A 19212-nucleotide genomic window follows, 5' to 3' on the forward strand; every position below is an offset into this window, starting at 1 on the left:
CATCCATACATCCATACATCCATCCATCCATCCATCCATCCATCCATCCATCCATCCATCCATCCATCCATCCATCCATCCATCCATCCATCCATTCATTCATTCATCCATCCATCCTTGTCCGATTCCGATAAAATGTCGGCTTTCAATTCTAGTGCAAATGTTAATAAAAATATGAAAGCGCGCGCAAGCATTTACCTGTGTACATCTACTGGCGCAGCGATTCCATTAAATTTACATCTATCGCAAATGAATCCCATTTTACATCACTGTAAAAATAAATTCCACATTTTACATCTCTGCCAAATAAATTTCATTTTACCATTCAGTACCAAAAGCACTTCTATGCCGTCATGATGGACCACTGATTTAACTTTGACGGTAGAGTAGAGCAATTCATTTTTTTTCTCCATTTGTATATTTGTTGCTAGCTTGCACTGCTCATTGCTCGCGCGTGTACAGGGGGGCGCCGGGGCGTTTTTTACATCGCGCTGTACCGACGTGCAAGGTTAGGACGAGCAGGGTAGACGGCTACATCGCGGCCCTGCACGGGAGAAGTCGAGCTACACGCATGCCTGCTTCCAGCAGGTCCTTGAACCCAGCCACTCTCTATGCCACGGACACCTACACGAACGGGCGACACCCCGCCCCCGTACGTACGTACCTGCACACACGCACGCACGTACACACATATGAACACGAACATACACTCGAGTGCATGCATACGCACGTACAAGCAGGCGGGCAGACAAGCATGCAGGTACGCAGGCACATAGACACACACCCACACACGCACCCACGCACGCACACACACACATACCCGTGCGCCCCCTACTCACTTCACCGAGTGCGCATAATGTGACTTACATTATGTTACAATGACATATGTACAGATGTACAACATCTGCACAAAAGAAACTTTTTTATATTCATTCCTGATTTCATATAATACTCTACATGTACATATAGCATTAGACACACACACACACACACACACACACACACACACACACACACACACACACACACACACACACACACACACACACTACACGACACGACACGACACGACACGACGACACGACACACACACACACACACACACACACACACACACACACACACACACACACACACACCTGTACGGCCATCTCCCCTGTCTAACCCGCACGCCCAACACACACACCACATTCATTAAGAGATGTTTCGCGAGAAATTTCGAAAGAGAAAGTCACCGTGCGATACGCATCAATATGTCTACATGTGTGGCATTGCCGCGCTGTCACGGTGTGTGTGTGTGTGTGTGTGTGTGTGTGTGTGTGTGTGTGTGTGTGTGCGTGCGCGTGTGCGTGAGTGTGCGCGCGAGCGTGCGCGTGTGTGTGAGTGTGTGCGTGAAAACCACAGTTATATTGCCTCCGTGCGGCACTACCGAGAATAGAAACTCACTAACACAACCGGTTAGCGGTGCGACAATTACGTGGCCAGTGGGTCAGTGCTATGCGCACATGTAAAAGCTGGTGGGCGGCGACACGTACGTCTCTGTGGGGGAGGAAAACCGGGCCTCTTCTGTTATAGCCGAGCGAATGTGACGGAATCTCTCGCGGCGGTGATGTATCTTGTCACCGCGTCGAGCGAGAAAGACACAGAGAGAAAGTATGTGTGCGCGTGTGTGTGTTGTGCGTGCGTGTCTGCGTGCGTGCACGCGTGTGCGCGTGTGTGTGCGCGCGTGCGTAAGTGAATGCATACGTGCGTGCGTGTGTGCGTGCGTGTACATACGAGTGTGAGTATGTATACCTGGGCGTGCGTGCATGCGTGCGAGCGCGCATGTATAAGGGGTAAAGAACGCGTGCCGGAGAGAGATATAGATAGGGAGCGATAGACAGAGAGAGGGAGAGAAAGAAAGAAGGCACGCGTTAGAGCGAAAGGGGGAGAGGGAGGGGGAAATAGAGCGAGATTGATAAAAAGGAGAAGGAGAGCAAGGGAGAAGGGGAAGGTGTGGAAGAGGGTAAGAAGGAGAGAGGGAGGGGGGGAGAGATATAGAACCTGCATCGCCCCAGGCGTTGACGATGAGCAATATGGTGGGCGCTCCGATGTCCGCGCCTTCGCGCAGACGAACCCGAGTTTTCGCGACATTCCCGAATATTTCCGCCGAGGACGAGCTGTGAACGTGGATGTATTCGTAGTCATCGCATCCGATATAGCGACGACGGTGCCGCCATTAACGTCTGCGTCTGTCACGAGAGACGCAGCAGGTTGTCTCATTGGTCCGCGCCGTAAATCGTACGACGTGGGAATAAATTCGTTAGTAACAATCGTCAGTTGTAGTTTTTACCATGTTAGTAATAAATTTTCAGCGGTAATTGTTAGTGGCATTAACAGTAACCATTTAGCATTATCTCTTTTTCATTAACGCATGGCGTTATATATATATATATACTTATTTATTTATTTATTTATCCTCTATATATATATATATATATATATATATTTATTTATTCCCTATAAATATGACATCTGATAATGAAACATCGGATAATCTGCATATCATCGTAGTAATTCGCATTGTCTACTATTAGTGCATCACATGATAAATCGTTGAAATTCTATTGGATAACGTCGCAGGTACTATGAAACAATTTGCATAAATCCAAAATGGCCGCCAATTTCCATGATTTTGTAATATCTCTGCTATATCCAAGGACATATTTCAGTAATTTAAAGTTATATTTTAATTATTATTGGCATAGAGAATGCATTTACCTATATTAGAATAAAAATGGATCACTCCCTATATCATGCGAAAATGCAATATGGCTGCCCTAATTTGCATAAATCCAAAATGGCCGCCAATTTCCATTATTTTGCAATATTTCTGGTATTCATGGGTATATTTGAGTAAATCAAAGTACTATTATGATGATTGTTGGCATGGAGAATGCAATTACCTATATTATAATAAAAATGGATCACTCCCTAACATGCAAAAATACACTATGGCCACCCTAATTTGCATAAATCCAATATGGCCGCTATTTAATTAGATGTATAAATGTTCATCTTGCATGAGGATTTCGTATTCGGATTGCCAAATGGTTAATTTGTTAGACTACAATAACAAATACTACGTTCATATTTATCTCATTATTATTAATTGTCATATATTAAGAAATTAGAATTAGAGTTATTATTAGGATCTTTGTATTAGGAGACTTTAAAATGCACAAAATTGCCAGTATTGAATTAGAAAAAACATTCCACGGGATGGGCATAATAGCTACCACTACGCCACATAGAAAATCACCCAGTACGCCGATTCCTAAAGTATGAGTGACGACTGCAGACATTGCTGAAGTTGGACGCATAAACATTGAGTACATCAAGATGCAACCTAAAATTCTACCTTTAATGTATCGGCCACTTGGGGATATTTCAAGGGAGGATGCAACGTCTCATCTCGATATACTGTGGAAGACGTCATTCCTCTGTTACGCTCTCATAGGCCATCGTGGTCTGGGATGATGCAGATGTTACAGCACGGTCCATATCTAGGACACTCATCTGTGATGTTTCTGCCCATGATTGATTTTGATCCTACAGACCACTCTTGCATCTACTCTACGCTGAAATTCGTTTCATCTCAGGCAATGCAGAATAACGTTACGCCGGTTATCACATTTGACCAGCCTCTGTTCTGGAAAGCACTGACAATAATACGGTCACGGCCAGGTGACTATTTCCTACAGCACATAGTCCTGCGGCTGGGGGGGTTCCACACCGAGATGAGCTACCTTGGTAGCATTGGTCATCTGATGGCAGGGTCGGGACTGCAAGAAGTACTTGAGTTTACGTACGCTAGTAACTCCGTAAGCCACATGCTCACTGGTAAGGCCGTGTCTCGAGCAGTGCGTAAACATATGCTGGTAGACGCTGCACTGAACACCATTCTTATTGCTGATGCTTAAAATGTGCCCCTACCGACCAAGGAGACAGTGGCAGCACAGACCCCCGAAGGAGAGACAGAGGGTTTTGATGATCCCACCAACGCTATACAAAAAGATACTGAAGAGACAGATTTGACAGAGGCAAGAACATTGTATGACAGGGCAATGTCTGCCACGATGTCAATGGAAGAAGTGTGTTCTGCTGATGTTTTAAGGAGAATCCAGAGAAAAATGAGTGAGATGAACCAGAAGAGGACCATGAGAACATCACTGCTGGGGCTACAATATATGGAGATGATAGACATACTGCGTAGATTCCTTAAAGCTGAGCGGAATGGCAACTGGAAATTGCATCTCCAGTCCATACGAGAAATGTTACAATTTTTCGCAGCGGGCCACAATATGTATGCAAAATCTGCATACATATACTTGCAAATGATGCGTGACTTGCCACAAACACATCCAGACGTCTACAAGAAGTTTGAGGAGGAGTACCACGTAGTGAGGCGAAGTGGGAGGTATTGGGCAGGATTATCAACAGATCTCATCATCGAGCAGGTTCTAATAAGAAGTTTGAAGACAAATGGGGGACTGACGAGAGGAAAGGGGATGACGGAAACACAACGCTTGCTATGGGTTCTCTCAATGCCAGCATGTGCGAACATCAATGAGGCCATGCAGCAGCTGAGTGGGGTTTCCTATGAAACAAACGAGCAGCACAAGGACTGTTCAAAGGCTCGTCAAATCAGAGATGTTAATGACACTCTCGATATAACCAGCTTTCTTTGAGAGAGAGACCCATTTGTTGACACTATGTCACTTTTTAACATTGCCAATAGCATAACAGCACAAGATGGCGTCAATGTTGAGAAATCTAGACGGATTGGTGAGAATATTCTTGCCTCTATGGTCGACAAATAAGTGGAAGAGTTCACGTTCCGGAAAGCTGACCACGCAGTTACCATCACTTCCAAATCCACAATGAAGATCAGAGAACAAGCTGTGAAAGTAGACCCTTAGCTGATATTCCAGAGACTGTTCTTTATTGGCGAGCGCTCTGGAAATTTGCCATCACTATTCAAATATAAGCTGTGCGGTCACCCTCCTGCCTTGTTTGATTTGTACGGTCTTCCATTGACGGCCAGAAAGCCAGCCCTCGCCGATGCTCTGTGGAAGATCGTAGAAGAAGTGCAACAAGAGCCCAGTGGAGCTATGCACTACGCCCTAGATGGTGGTGCTCTCCTCCATCGACTTCCATGGCCAAGAGAGTCCACATATGATGACGTGGGTAAAATGTATGTTACATATGTTGTGCATACGTATGGACTTGCTGATGTTGTATTTGACGGCTATAGTGACGGGCCAACAACAAAAGATGGAACACACATCAGAAAAACAGGTGGCGTCGCAAGTGTTACAGTCAATTTTACGGGTAGTATGGTCATCCAGACGAAGAAGGAGGAATTCCTAAGCAACGCTTCCTGAACCATCTCAGTTCTTAACTTCAGAAGTCTGGTTGTACCACACATCATGCGAATGACGATGCTGACGTCCTCATAGTGAAGACTCCCATAGCATCCGCAAGATCTCGTGACACTGTTCTGGTTGGAGATGACACAGATTTGCTGGTACTACTACTCCATCATATTGAAATGGATTCCCATGAGCTGTTCTTTGCACCTGAATCCAAACAGTCCTCACAAAAGAACAAGATATGGTGCATCAAAAAAGCAAAGGAGGTACTTGGCCCATCAGTGATTGACAATATCCTGTTCGCCCATGCCATAGTCGGCTGTGCTACCACATCTCGGTCATTCGGCTTAGGGAAAGGACTAGCTATAAGTAAACTTACGAATGATGCAACGTTTCGGCAGCAGGCCGAGGTATTTATGAAATCTGGACAGGCGATTACCAAAATCAGCAAGTCCGGAGAGAAGGCCCTAGTTGCACTCTATGGTGGTGACAGACATGAAAAATGAGATGACCTGAGATACAAGCGTTTCTGTGACAAGGTCGTGAAGCGCAATGTCCATGTAGAGCCACAGACGTTACATCCATCATCAGCAGCGGCAAGGTATCACAGCTGTCGTGTGTATTATCAGGTAATGGAATAGAAAGGAGAAGTTTAAATGAAACCTGACGAATGGGGATGGCGAGTTGTGGACAATAATTACCTGCCAATACTGACTGATCTACCTGCAGCACTATCAGAGCTTCTAGATATTGTGTATTGTGGTTGTAAGAAGGACTGCTCTTCAAGAAGATGCAGCTGCAAGAAATATGGCATGCCTCGTACTGCAGCCTGTACGGAGTGTCGTGGCACAAGCTGCTCTAATGCGCTATTACCTGACACCACTATTGAAGACTAAACAACGTACTGTTATATAATGTCCTTGCCATGCCGAGTATGTTTGAAGAAATTTGCAGTTTAAAGTTTCCTGATACAAAGATGCCAATGTACAATTCTAATTCTAATTTCGTAATATATGACAATTGATAATAATGAGATAAAGATGTACATAGTATTTGTTATTGTAGATTAACAAATGAACCATTTGGCAATCCGAATAAGAAATTCTCATGCAAGATGAACATTTATACATATAATTATAGCAGCCATATTGGATTTATGCAAATTAGGGCAGCCATATTGCATTTTCGCATGATAAGGAGTGATCCATTTTTATTCTAATATAGGTAAATGCATTCTCCATGCCAACAATCATCATAATAGTACTTCCATTTACTCAAATATATTCTTGGATAGCAGAAATATTGCAAAATAATGGAAATTGGCGGCCATTTTGGATTTATGCTAATTATGGCGGCCATATTGCATTTTTGCATGTCAGGGAGTGACCCATTCGCATTCTAATATAGCTAAATGCATTGCCCATGCCAATAATGATTAAAATATACCTTTAAATTACTGAAATTTGTCTTTGGATAGCAGAGATATAGCAAAATGATGGAAATTGGCGGCCATTTTGGATTTATGCAAATTATGCAAATTTGCGTGGGAGGATTTCTTAGGACTTTTAGGATGGTGTTCTGGGGTCATCACAGAAATGCCCTGTAAAAAAAAATTCTGTTGCTTTTTTTTAAGGTTGGCTGCAAAAATGACCTAGATTGCTTGGACTATTAAGAAACTTTGTCTTATTGAGTTATTCACTTCATATTTGCCGAGTAGATTGCAAAGTCATGTGATGCGCTAAAAACGTTAATGCCTGTTGTTAGGGGCACTATGAGAGCATTAATATATAAATAATGAAACAATTCGGCTTCTTTTATGCAACATCACGTTTGCGTGCTCCAGACCACGGCCGCGGGGCGGGTGGAAGTTTGGGGGAGCGGGCGATCGAAAATCTGAACGCCGTAAGTGTTTCATGTTTAAGCTTCCGATAGACTCCTGATACTATATAGAGACTTGCTAAACAGAGTGCTCGCACATGTAGACAATGGCCTTGCGGTGCGTGGTACGAGACAGGTCGTATGGATCGAGGCGGCTCGGTGAATTATATATTCATGTTATTTAAATGACGTGCATGATTCAAAGAAATAACCAACACGATCTCTGTTTTTCCCCTTTCAAGTACATAATATCTCTTTAAGATGATATACAGACGTGTATCAGGCTTTCTCTGTCATCCCTTCTCTGTACTTTCCCACTCTTTCTCTCCCTCAATCTTTCTCTCTAAGGGGCAAGAAGAACTCGAAGAAAAAAAGAAAGGGGTGAAAAAGAGGAAGAGGAAAAGAAAAGAAAAGATGAAGAAGACGACGACGAGCGGGAGAATGAGGAGGAAGGGGAGGAGGAGTGGGAGGAGGAGAGGTAGAGGGGGAGGAGATGGAGGAGGGGTGTAGTAGTATCAGCAGTAGCAGTAACAATAGCAGTAGCAGTATCCCTAGCCGCAGCCCTAGCAGCAACAGCGTAGCGCGTGGGCGACAAGCCAACTGTGATTTACCTATTCCAGCAGCAGCAGCAGCAGCAGCAGCAGCAGCAGCAGCAGCAATAGCAGCAACACGACCAGTAGTAGCTGGTAGTGGTAGTGGTAGTAGTATTAGGAATATGAGGAGTGGGTGGGGGGCTAGAAGCAATCAGTGGAGGAGATGGAAAGTGAGGCGGGTAAAATACCTGGAACCAAGAGGTGAAGGAGGTTGGACGAGGAGGAGAAGGCGGAGGAGTAGTGAGAAGGAGGAAGGGGACGACGACAAGTGAAGAACTGTAAGGAGCGGGTGGAGGGATAGAATGGGTCAATGGAGGAGGAGAAAGACGAAGTTAGCAAAGAGAAGAGGCAGGAGGAGAATGGATCGCAGAGCTACACGGAGACGAGACGGCAAGCAGGCGAGTAGCTAGAGAGCTCACGGATGAAAAGAAGATGGAAGAGAAATAATAAAAGAATAATAAATAAGTGTGTGGTAAAGGAAGAAATGTAGCGATGAGTGTAATAGGAGAGTAAGAATGTAATAAGAGGGAAAGTCGAGAAAATAGGCCATTGGTGTAGGATGAAACGAAGCGGCTGAGAGCAGGTGAGAGCATAACGCTTCACCCTTAGCTGCTACTTTCATACTGGTCAACGATTCATCTGGCGTTTTTAGCCGTCTTGCCTGCATTACAATCATACATGGACTGCTGTATTACTTCCACACTATTAACTCTTACTACTTTATGCTAACACTTTAGCAATAGCATACCAAAACTCACAGTGGCATGACAAGAAGGCAGTACCCAATTTCATGCGGTTATTCATATAAGACGCCATAAGTCGACCTCCTGATTAGACCAGTCCCTGTGCTCCTGTACAACCCATGTATTGCTCGTCCTGCTGTGTTGTCCATCCTCTTATATATCACCTCTCTCTCTCTCGCTTTCTCTCTCTCTCTCTCTCTCTCTCTCTCTCTCTCTCTCTCTCTCTCTCTCTCTCTCTCTCTCTCTCTCTCTCTCTATCTGCCACGCACTCTCTCCTTCTGTCTGTCACGCTCCCCCTCTTTTTATTTCTGTCTCTCAAACCACTCTAACTCACCCCATCTATATTAAATATGCATTAAGATATATCGTATACAAACAACTTGGTGCGTGCGCGCGCGTGCGTGCGCGTCGGCGAGCGCTTGTGCGGCGGAATTTCATCTGGATTAGCGAGCGAAGTTGATTTCAATTCATCCACTCCCACAAACCCGTAGAACGAGTTCTGAGGAATGCGCACGCAGGGCGAAGCGCGGCCTGTTACGCTATCGCACGCTCTCCGTTGAGCGAGTGCGCGGTCCAAGAGGCGCGCAGTGCGGGAGCGAGCGGATGGTGTAGGAGATGCGAGAAAACAACGAGTGCAAATATCGAGAGAAGAGAAATGGGGAGAGAAAGATGGGAAGAGAAAAAAAAAGGGAGTAACCCCCCTTTACGTTCAATATCTCAATATCCTTTAGTGGTGCCACCCGGTGACGCTTTTTTTGACTTCGCCCCTTTGGCATTTGACATTGACCTTCACGTTAGCCTTGAGCTTTTCCCTTTCCTTTTTGACCACTGTCTTTTAATTTAATCAGGCTAGTTACATTGTAATAAAGTGATTTAGCAAATATCGGCTGCATAGCATATCAATCGATTATTCAGTTATCACACATGAAGATTATGTAAAATATTTAGTATATACGTATATATATAATTATCATGTTTAAAGTATTTAATTATCTTATTTAAAGATAATTCCGGTCCTGGATACATGTTCTCATATAAAGATGTTTATGATTATAATGAGAAAATTTTATATTAGAAGAACACGTTAACTGATATGCAGATATTCTACCAGGAAGTAATTGTATAAATGAGACCAGGTATAATGAAGTAATCAGTAACCACGTTCACATATTCCTTTTTGCCTCCTCTTCTAATTTCTCTATCTCCGCCTCCTCCTCTTCCTTCCCCTCCTCCTCATCTTCATTTCCTCCTCCTCCTACTCCTCCTCCTCCTCCTCCTCCTCCTCCTTCTCCTCCTCTTCTTCTTCTTCTTCTTCTTCTCCTCCTTCTTCTTCTTCATCATCATCATCATCATCATCTTCTTCTTCTTCTTCTTCTTCTCTATCAGATCAGAAGGTGGCATTGTAATCTTTCAAAATAAATTTGCTGGTTAATGCGAATTCTTAGCCCAGTATAGACGTAGATCTGAAATGAAGTGTTTTACATGTGAAACCCTACCACGATGGCACAAACCAACCAGAAGATCACTCACTACCGCATATATATATTGTACGCGGAATTTCTAACATAAAAAACATTCCTAATCAGTTTTGAAATATCTACTTATACAAAAAATATATAAACAAAAATATATAATTAGTATAATTAACATAGTTCACGCTACGATATATCTTATAATACGCACAACACATATATGTGGATATACGATAGGCCTATACATGGAAATATATGGTTCACGTGCCAGAAAGCGAGCAAACAGGTATCAAAGTATTCAGGTTCAAAATGGGCCTATGTACGCGCTATCGTCTCGCATTTTACCGCCGGATGTGGACGAAATATCGGTGTCATATCGAGTCCGCCTATTTATAACGCAATGTCAAGCCACCGGACGCGAGTTCGCTCGCCTCTGACTAGCTATCATATGCTTGCTACGGGCTCTGCAAGATGAGGTAAGTCTCGCTCGTCCATGTTTTGGCATAGCAGTGCCAACCACTCACACGCACGCGAGCGTCCTTTACTATATTACTATATTACTTGCATTTATTGAAGTTGAAAATATCACATTCACTTTGTTTACAAATAGCTGCAATCGTATATGTATTGTTGTTGTTGTTGCCGTTGCTGTTGTTGTTGTGATTTTTATTGTTGTTGTGTTAATGTTATTCTATACTACCGACATAATGAGTTACAGTCGTGTATCTTTACTACGCATGAATTTCTATAATAACACAAAATAAACCAATAAAAAATATATTTATACCATAACAAACGTATGGGGACTATCTCATAGAAACAAGTAAACATTATTATTATTATTGTTATTATTAGTAGTAGTAGTAGTATTTGTTGTTTGTGTGTGTGTGTGTGTGTGTGTGTGTGTGTGTGTGTGTGTGTGTGTGTGTGTGTGTGTGTACGATTCATCTGGCGTTTTTAGCCGTCTTGCCTGCATTACAATCATACATGGACTGCTGTATTACTTCCACACTATTAACTCTTACTACTTAATGCTAACACTTTAGCAATACTATAGCATACCAAAACTCATAGTGGCATGACAAAAAGGCAGTACCCAATTTCACGCGGTCATTCATATAAGACGCCATAAGTCGTCTATGGCAGAATATGGCGGCAAACAGTTGATTACGTGGACCGCCCAGCATCGAAAGAGACATTTTATAGAAGTTGCAGAAGAAAATGTACGCAGGGGACCGCGGAGGAACAAACAGAGAGTACAGAAAGTACAGGAGGAGCGTGTACATGAAGTGAAATGGATTATGATGGTGGATGGAGAAGGAGAGGAGTGAAAGATTTAATAAAGAGTAAAGCGTCACACAATTAAACATCGTTGAGAGTAAAACGTGCAAAATCCTTATAAATCTGCCTGAACAATTTTCATTTAATACTGAATATACAATCATCAGTTTATAATATTGGTAAATAAATAAATAAATAAATAATCAGTAAGCGAAATGTTGAATGAGAAATATATTTGGCTAGCAAAAACCGATCGAAACCCACGTACTACAAATACGAGAATCTTTACTTGAAGGAGACTATTCGCACAATTCTAAAGAATATTTATCCATTCTCATTGAAAAGTATTGTACCTTAACTATCAATAAAGCTGCAGGAGTAAAACCAACAGCCTCGGGTCGGCTAAGTGCTCCTGATACAGAAAAAACTATAACAACGACTACAACAACGTATTAGAGAATGTCTAAAGAGTTCACTGATACTATAGTGCACTTCTCTTTCATGTGGAATGTTTACCCAGCATCACAGACATCAGGGGGCCATACACGATACAGTCAAGTACCGCATAACAACTAAAATCCTAACAAAACATACACACATACACTTCCGCACTTCCGCAGGAAAATCTGTCAAGCAAAGAAGATGTACAAAAATAACAGAAAACCTCACACAATAGATGAGTGAGTATAAGTGGATACCGTATTTGCTGTTCAGACTGAGAACATGACTAGGGCACGAGAAATCAGCAGTTGGACATTGAATATACAACAATCAACATCATCATGTATTCCGTGAAACCAGGTGCTCCTACAGAGCCCTACATATACCTTGCCATAACGAATGAATAAGTACTTTACATACAATGTCATTAACCCATGTGGCGTAATAATGGTAGATCCAATAAAGACAATGTCAAACGAGATACATACAAAACAGTGGCCTATAAAATGTTTGTATGAACTACCAACAGATTCACCTCCCACCCCTGATAGTAAAGTATTCATTATAAAGTATTATTATCAAACTACTAACGATTTCTTGTATGTTTAAGCAATGGCACTGCGACGACACTACTCTCCACGAGATCACATTATACTACCAAACCAATTTACATAAAAGCTTGTTCCAACTGTGCAAGGCACGGTAGCAATTTACCGTAACTGTTCCAGACCAGAGAAAACCGATATTTAAAGCATTCTGTTAAAAACACCTGTAAATACCAGTTAAGAAAGCATAGAATAAATATTAAATTTTAGCCACGGTAAATATCGAAACTTGGCCAAGTATATCTATACGAAAGGGCCATGCACCAAGGCAGCTTATAAATTACTACAAAAACAATAAAAGAAGTGACAAGAACTACACTTGGTTGAGATCAACTGAAAGCATGAACAACTGAACACACCCTGTTCAATACGTTTGGCCGACTAAATTTTACATTTCGACTGCATACCTAGGCACCTAAACTATCAAACGTGAGACAAAATTGCCCATTTTTTCTTAAAAAAATCAAACTTGGCTATTAGGCTACTCCATAGTTTAGACAGATTTGAGCCAATGACTTTAGTTCCCCTGTTTAAAACGATAACACGAAATACTGCAATGAATATCGGCACACAACAACAGAGCCTGAGAACAAAACTTTGTTCGTCTGATACCGCTACGCATTTTACTAACACTACAGCTCATGTTTAGCCAACCTCAATTGTCACAGAACGTAATTCTTACCCCAGTATTCACTCAAGATGTTACATTTACAAATATGCAGAACCACTGTCGATAATCACCAACATGTACATATAAACTTCATACTGAATTGCACTATTTATATTTGCTCGATCAGTCATCTAGGCCAGTCAGACGATCAACTTCTCCCAGCCTGTCAGGTGATCAGTGACTTCATGTACCCTCGTCACGACTCCTCACGGCGACTGATATGCAGCCTTAGATGGACTCGCGTCGACAAAGTCGGAGTTTGCGACGGCTGGAGCGGTCGGAACGGGCTGGTCAATATTCTCGTAGGTTTCCCCGTGACCTGAAAGTTGCACTTCGATAAGAATCTCTAAGTGTGACAAGTATGTCTGCGCCTGGATATAGTTGTATATGACATACATCTCTAGGTCAAAGACAAAAGTCCCCTACAGTCTGATATCTAAGATACTAGAGGCAATTATAACCATTACAGAGATAGAAGTCTTTCAATCAGACATCTCCAGCTCAAGGGCAATTATCTTCATCAGTCAAGGGTTATACACTGTAGACCAGCCTATGGAAGCTAAATCACGTCACAGGAATGAAAGGGGCATGTTAGCCCAGAAATTGCTACTCACTACATGTAAATCTACCTACAAGCCCACCTCACCCATAGGCAATACCCTCGTGAACAGCTGGATAAAAAAATTGGCCAATGCTTACAATGTTAATTATTGGTGATAATAACAATGCATCCTTGCAAAACATGCAAACAGGCAACTTTTTCACTAGGTCAATCAGCTATAGGTAATTAAATACAACATGCTTCTTCTTATTAACACTATCACTATCAGGCCTTGCTGGTATTAGATGCTTGCGAGTTATTTTTCAGTAAAAGGTTGCAATAATGATATGAAATCATGACAATACACTGCACACTGCACCAGGGCCAACAAACACCATTTTAAACAATGTCAGCAAAACGAAGAGCAAATGTCATCAAAACGCAGTAGCGAGGCAGAAAACTACTTTGCTGTAGTCTGTGAAGATGACCTGGTATGGAAATTTATGCACATACAACCATAAAGCTAGGTTTACACTACCAACTTTATGTTGTCAAATTGGCGAGTTGGACCATTTTCGGCAACACCGAGTTGGCGAAAATAGAACATGTTCTAATCTCCAAACTAGTTGCTATTGACCAGTTGCTCGCGCGACTTTTGCGTTTACACTGCTGATTACCGGTTGTATAATTGCAAAATTGGTCCAATTCACCAATTTGACAACATAAAGTCGGTAGTGTAAACCCAGCTTAAGTCTGTCCCGTTTGTTTTTGGAGAGGAATTTCGCCGTGACCGCTGATCTAACTCACCACTGAATCCTCCGCCATACTGCGTGAAACTGCTGTACTCGGCTGACCTAGCCTGCATGACCCTGTACATGACGATACTCGTTACCGGTCGCAGCAGCAGGTTGACGCAACACATTCTGAATGCCGAGTCAAGGTGTGCACAGCACTCATGGATGCGTAACGAGCACGCACACTCCACACAGACGCACAATCAGATGCAAGCACACACGGCGAGCATACACGGACACGCACAAACACACACGTTATAAATGTCGTAAGCCTACTACAGTATTAAAGCCTCTAGTAGTCTGCAAGACAAAATTAAGTCAAAATTATAAAACACGCCACACGCGACCATGTATATGTCGAATGATTTAGCGTATTAGGGATACATTACAATAGACTCGCTGCCTCACATACATGTAATCAAGTAATCAAGAGTGAATGAAACGTATTTGTTTTTGCTCACACCTAATAACATCAGGATTGTATAATAGATTATAATCAATGTATATAATATAATCTATATTATACACTCCTGATAACATCATATGGATATGACCATGAATGAGTGAATTATTGATAGATGTACGTCCAGTCCATTGCAGTTTAATATCAATATAATTATGTACATTATTATACAAGTATTACTTCAAGAACTTGGATTTCAAAGGATACACAGCACTGAACCTAAACAGACCAGCCACACTGCCTGAAAAAGAAAAGATTATTTCTGTAAATTCTAACAACATATTTTCACTACACTTAGGACTGTAGGAGAAATAAAATAAATATTAATGAATGTCTGCATACACAATTATAATTAAACTTACATTGCTGACAAGTTAATATTGCACACGATAAAACATCTAACAAGAAGATACTTCAGAAGCACCTAATAATATGTTGACTAATAATTAACAACTTACTCTGTAGAAAAGCAACTTTTTGGTATGGATATGAAGTAGCCAGCACCACAATGTCCATAACTATGCTGATTACATTCAGCATAAGTGACTGAAACAGCCGTGCGATAATCGGAGTTAATTTACTGTATATGCAAAATTCTTAGCCAGTAAGTAAGCAAGTGGTTTCATTGTAGAGGTTCATCCATAAAGAATTTATTAATTTAATAAGGCAAACGATATTTATAGGAATTATAGCCTTGACAGACAAGACTGTAGGGTAATTTTGCCATACTTCTCCATTATTAAATGTAAGTTGCGTAATGTTTATCTGGATACATGCACCCAATGTGGTAAAACAAAAATCGTTAAGGGGCTTGAACTTTAGAATTCTCCCTACCCTTCCCACCTCCCTGCAAACTCTCGAGGAAAACAATGTCAGCACACTTTAATATAACTTGTCATGACATACTAGTATCACATATCCTCTGGAAGTGAACTGATGAGGTGGAAGGAGTAGATGAGGTGATCTTCTTCTTCTCGGGTCACTAGACTACACTCGGCCTAGCCACTGCAGCACACAGGACTTGGCATGGTGGTTGAAAGCCTCAAGTTCTCCAGGGCTACAGAGCTCTGGTAATAGGAGGCATTTCAGGATATGTCCCATAGGGCCACCCTTAAAAAATTGTTTGTTTCCCCTTTACCTACTCGCCTTTCAGGGTACCGAGTAGGTAGGTTGGTGCAAAATCTTTTTTATTTTTTTTGACAAGATGTGTGTATGTATATTGTATATTCTGTTTTGTGTATATATATGTTTTTGCGGAACCAATTTTTTTTTTTTTGCGAAACGAAATAATCTTTTGTTTTTTTTAATCGGCCAATAAGATGTGTCGAGTAGCGGCGTTTTGGCGAGTCGGTCGGTAAAGGGGAAACAAGCAATATTTTATCTTAGGCCTAGTCTGGTCCTCCCCGCAGTCGCATTCGGTTGGGCCATCTACAGTGTATCCCCATTTCTGCATGAGTGCCCTGCAATGACCAAACCCTGTCCTGGGGCGATTTAGGCATAACCACGTCAGCCATACCTCGTTGGCTCCGGGTGGGAGGGATTCCTGGGGTCTGAGTGAAAGTTTATGTTGGCTTGCCTGAAGATGCTTTGACCATTGGGCGATCCTGTAGTTTTGGAGGTTGCCATCCAGGGGTTGAACCGCGTGGATGAAACTGTACCTGGACTTTAAATTAATCTCTTCTTTACTGTTTCATGATGGAAGAGGGGGTGGCGAGGGTCATTTTCTTGGTTAAGTTTCTCTACTTGAGATGAAGCCATTCGTCTAACGTGTAGTGGAGCAATGCCACAGAGCAGGTAGAGGTCATCTACGTTGGTTGGTCTCAAGCACCAGAAATGGTTCTGCAGATGAGGTGATGAGATGGATGAGGCAATGAGGTGATGAGGTCAGGTGGATGAGACTGAGCGAAGACACGTGATTAGTAACATACCAGCAAAACAGGATCAGATGCTTCCGTGTTTATCAAGGACCACAGTATACATGCAAGTAGAAACCCGTTGTAGTAGATGTATGCCATCGGAACCCACGATGTGAGCATTGCCCTGTAACAACACATTTGACAATAATTTGTTAATATCATCAAAATTTCAATTCTTTAGAGTAAACAATTAAACATTTTCTTAATTAAAAAATCATAGGATAAGAATATATATATATATAATATATATATAATATATATATATATATATTATACAGGGCATGAAATAAGCCAAAATCTGAACAGGCCCACACAAAATTTTAAACAGGCCCTTAGACATATTGAACAGGCCCCTTCATTTTGTTCAATTTATTCCATTTTTCTATTAATAAAAATATTAGCTTGTGTTTATTAGGCATACTTGTAGTATTTCAGTATTTCACTGCTATCAGTGGTGTAAATCTTGTTGATATAAAAGCAAGATAGGCAAAATTTTGAATAGGCCAAGTGGACTGATTATATTGGGGGGTTGAACCGGCGGCCGCCGGCAAAATAGCGCTAATATCGTACACTGTATATATTATATATTTGTTGTTGCTGTACTCACCATGTTGTCAGTATAAAATGGGTGACAAATACAACCTGGAAAAAGGATTGAAGGTATTATATACACGAGCCATGCAGAGATTACTGACAGCTTACTGCATATATATATATATATATATAACTATAGAGATGCTTACTGGACTGTCACTGAACACATGGCTGGACAGAATATTACTATATTATTAAACACTAATTCATTACATTCATCTACCCAATAACATACCAGTATCACTGTAAACTGGCACAACAACACAAGACATACTATTACAATATTCTTAGGAGTGCATCGATCCTCCAACACACCTCAACAATTCATTAGTCACATATATAGCAGAAGCCTGAAGTTCCAATCCAATTTACTTATATAGTACTTTTAGATTAGCATTTCATTGACCTTTGTTGTCCAAGTAACGTGAAGTGAGCTGCTGCTGCCTAATGGAAGTATACGCGACCGTTTGATGCAGACAAATTTATTACATTTAGAGTTAATCCTTTTTGTCTAACGTTTTCTCAACTCTAATCATTCTATGGGAGCTGCATTTTTCTATAATTTGCTTTTGAGGTGATACATGTATAGCCTGACATGGCTGTAAGACTTACTGTTAGAGGTTCATAGGTTACAAGCCACACACATTAAATATATATGTGTGTGTATGTATGTGTTAATGTGTGTATAATGAATAGTGTACGTATGCGTGTCGAAATGATGTTAAAGTGTACCTTAATCACTGACCTTGTACAGAATGTACTGACGTTTTTTGTATATATTTTGTATAATCTTGCACATTCCCTAAAATCACATCCGATGACATGATGGGGGAAACCTATTCAATTTGTGCATGGGTATAAAGCTAATGGGTAAAATGCCAAGTTAATCCATTTTACCCAACTATTTTACTCTGATATTAAAGCCCTGTCACTTCTGCAAGAAAATAACTAGGTTGGAGGTCCGCAAGTGGTATAATTTATTTGGTAGGTTGTGTAGGATCTAACACTAAACCTAGCTTGCTAGGTTCCCTTCATTCACTATAGTGTATTCGTCATATACAATCACAACCTGTTGTGATTTAAGCATTTAAATCAATTTGAAAACGGCAGTTGAAAACCAAAATGGCAATTATTATTATTATTAAATCTTTATTGCATGTAATTCAAATACAAATACATGTACTGGAGACAGTCTGTTTCATGAAGAAAAAATCTGATAAATGCAATCGTGTTGAGCAGTTAAAATAATAACATTTTTGAGTGATACAGTACAGAACAGCACTATACAACATGAGGGGACAAACGTTCTAAACTTGGTATATTTGCGCAATATTGCCAATAACTTTATACCTATGCGCAAAGTAAAGAGAGATATCAGCCATCGTTTCTTGAGGCCAATAGCGTATAACTCAACTCTGTTTACTCTACAGGACCAAGGATATAAGAGCTGTCCACATTTGCACATGTCACACATTGCGAAAAAGAATTGTGATCAGCACTTATATCCATGAACCAGTGGAAGCACTGGAACGTCAATGTGGCATAGTTTAGGTAGGCTGTGCACAGGTTGCCATACACTACCCCAGGCTGAAATATACTTATGGTCGATGCATGTGATAGATATGGTTATGCCATCCACGTCTATGGCCTGGGGTATAACAGTTATACTGTCAATAGTAAAAGCCAGACAGACACTGTCACTCACAGGCACTTGAAGCATTTCAATAAAATATAATGCTAAATAAATACGAAATCTATTTACTACCAAAGTCTTAATGTTTCTATACTCTCTTTCACCTATTATTGC

General features: G+C 41.3%; 1 protein-coding gene across 2 annotated transcripts in view; it reads right to left on the reverse strand.

Moving 5' to 3' along the window:
• Positions 1-11493: 11493 nt before the first annotated feature.
• LOC106808953 (type-1 angiotensin II receptor-associated protein-like) overlaps positions 11494-19212 on the reverse strand; it is a 14094-nt gene continuing 6375 nt past the window's right edge. For both annotated transcript variants that reach the window (XM_014811886.1, XM_014811885.1), the window contains exons 2-7: positions 17419-17453; positions 16824-16935; positions 15354-15441; positions 15103-15136; positions 14446-14561; positions 11494-13416 (exon numbers count right to left, since the gene is read on the reverse strand). In XM_014811886.1, coding sequence (XP_014667372.1) covers positions 13304-13416; positions 14446-14561; positions 15103-15136; positions 15354-15441; positions 16824-16931 — 459 coding nt within the window. In that variant the 5' untranslated portion in view covers positions 16932-16935; positions 17419-17453 and the 3' untranslated portion in view covers positions 11494-13303. The remainder of the gene's footprint in view (positions 13417-14445; positions 14562-15102; positions 15137-15353; positions 15442-16823; positions 16936-17418; positions 17454-19212) is intronic.

Source organism: Priapulus caudatus, unplaced genomic scaffold (genome assembly GCF_000485595.1).
Source record: "Priapulus caudatus unplaced genomic scaffold, Priapulus_caudatus-5.0.1 Scaffold317, whole genome shotgun sequence".
In the NCBI taxonomy this organism is placed as follows: domain Eukaryota; kingdom Metazoa; phylum Priapulida; class Priapulimorpha; order Priapulimorphida; family Priapulidae; genus Priapulus; species Priapulus caudatus.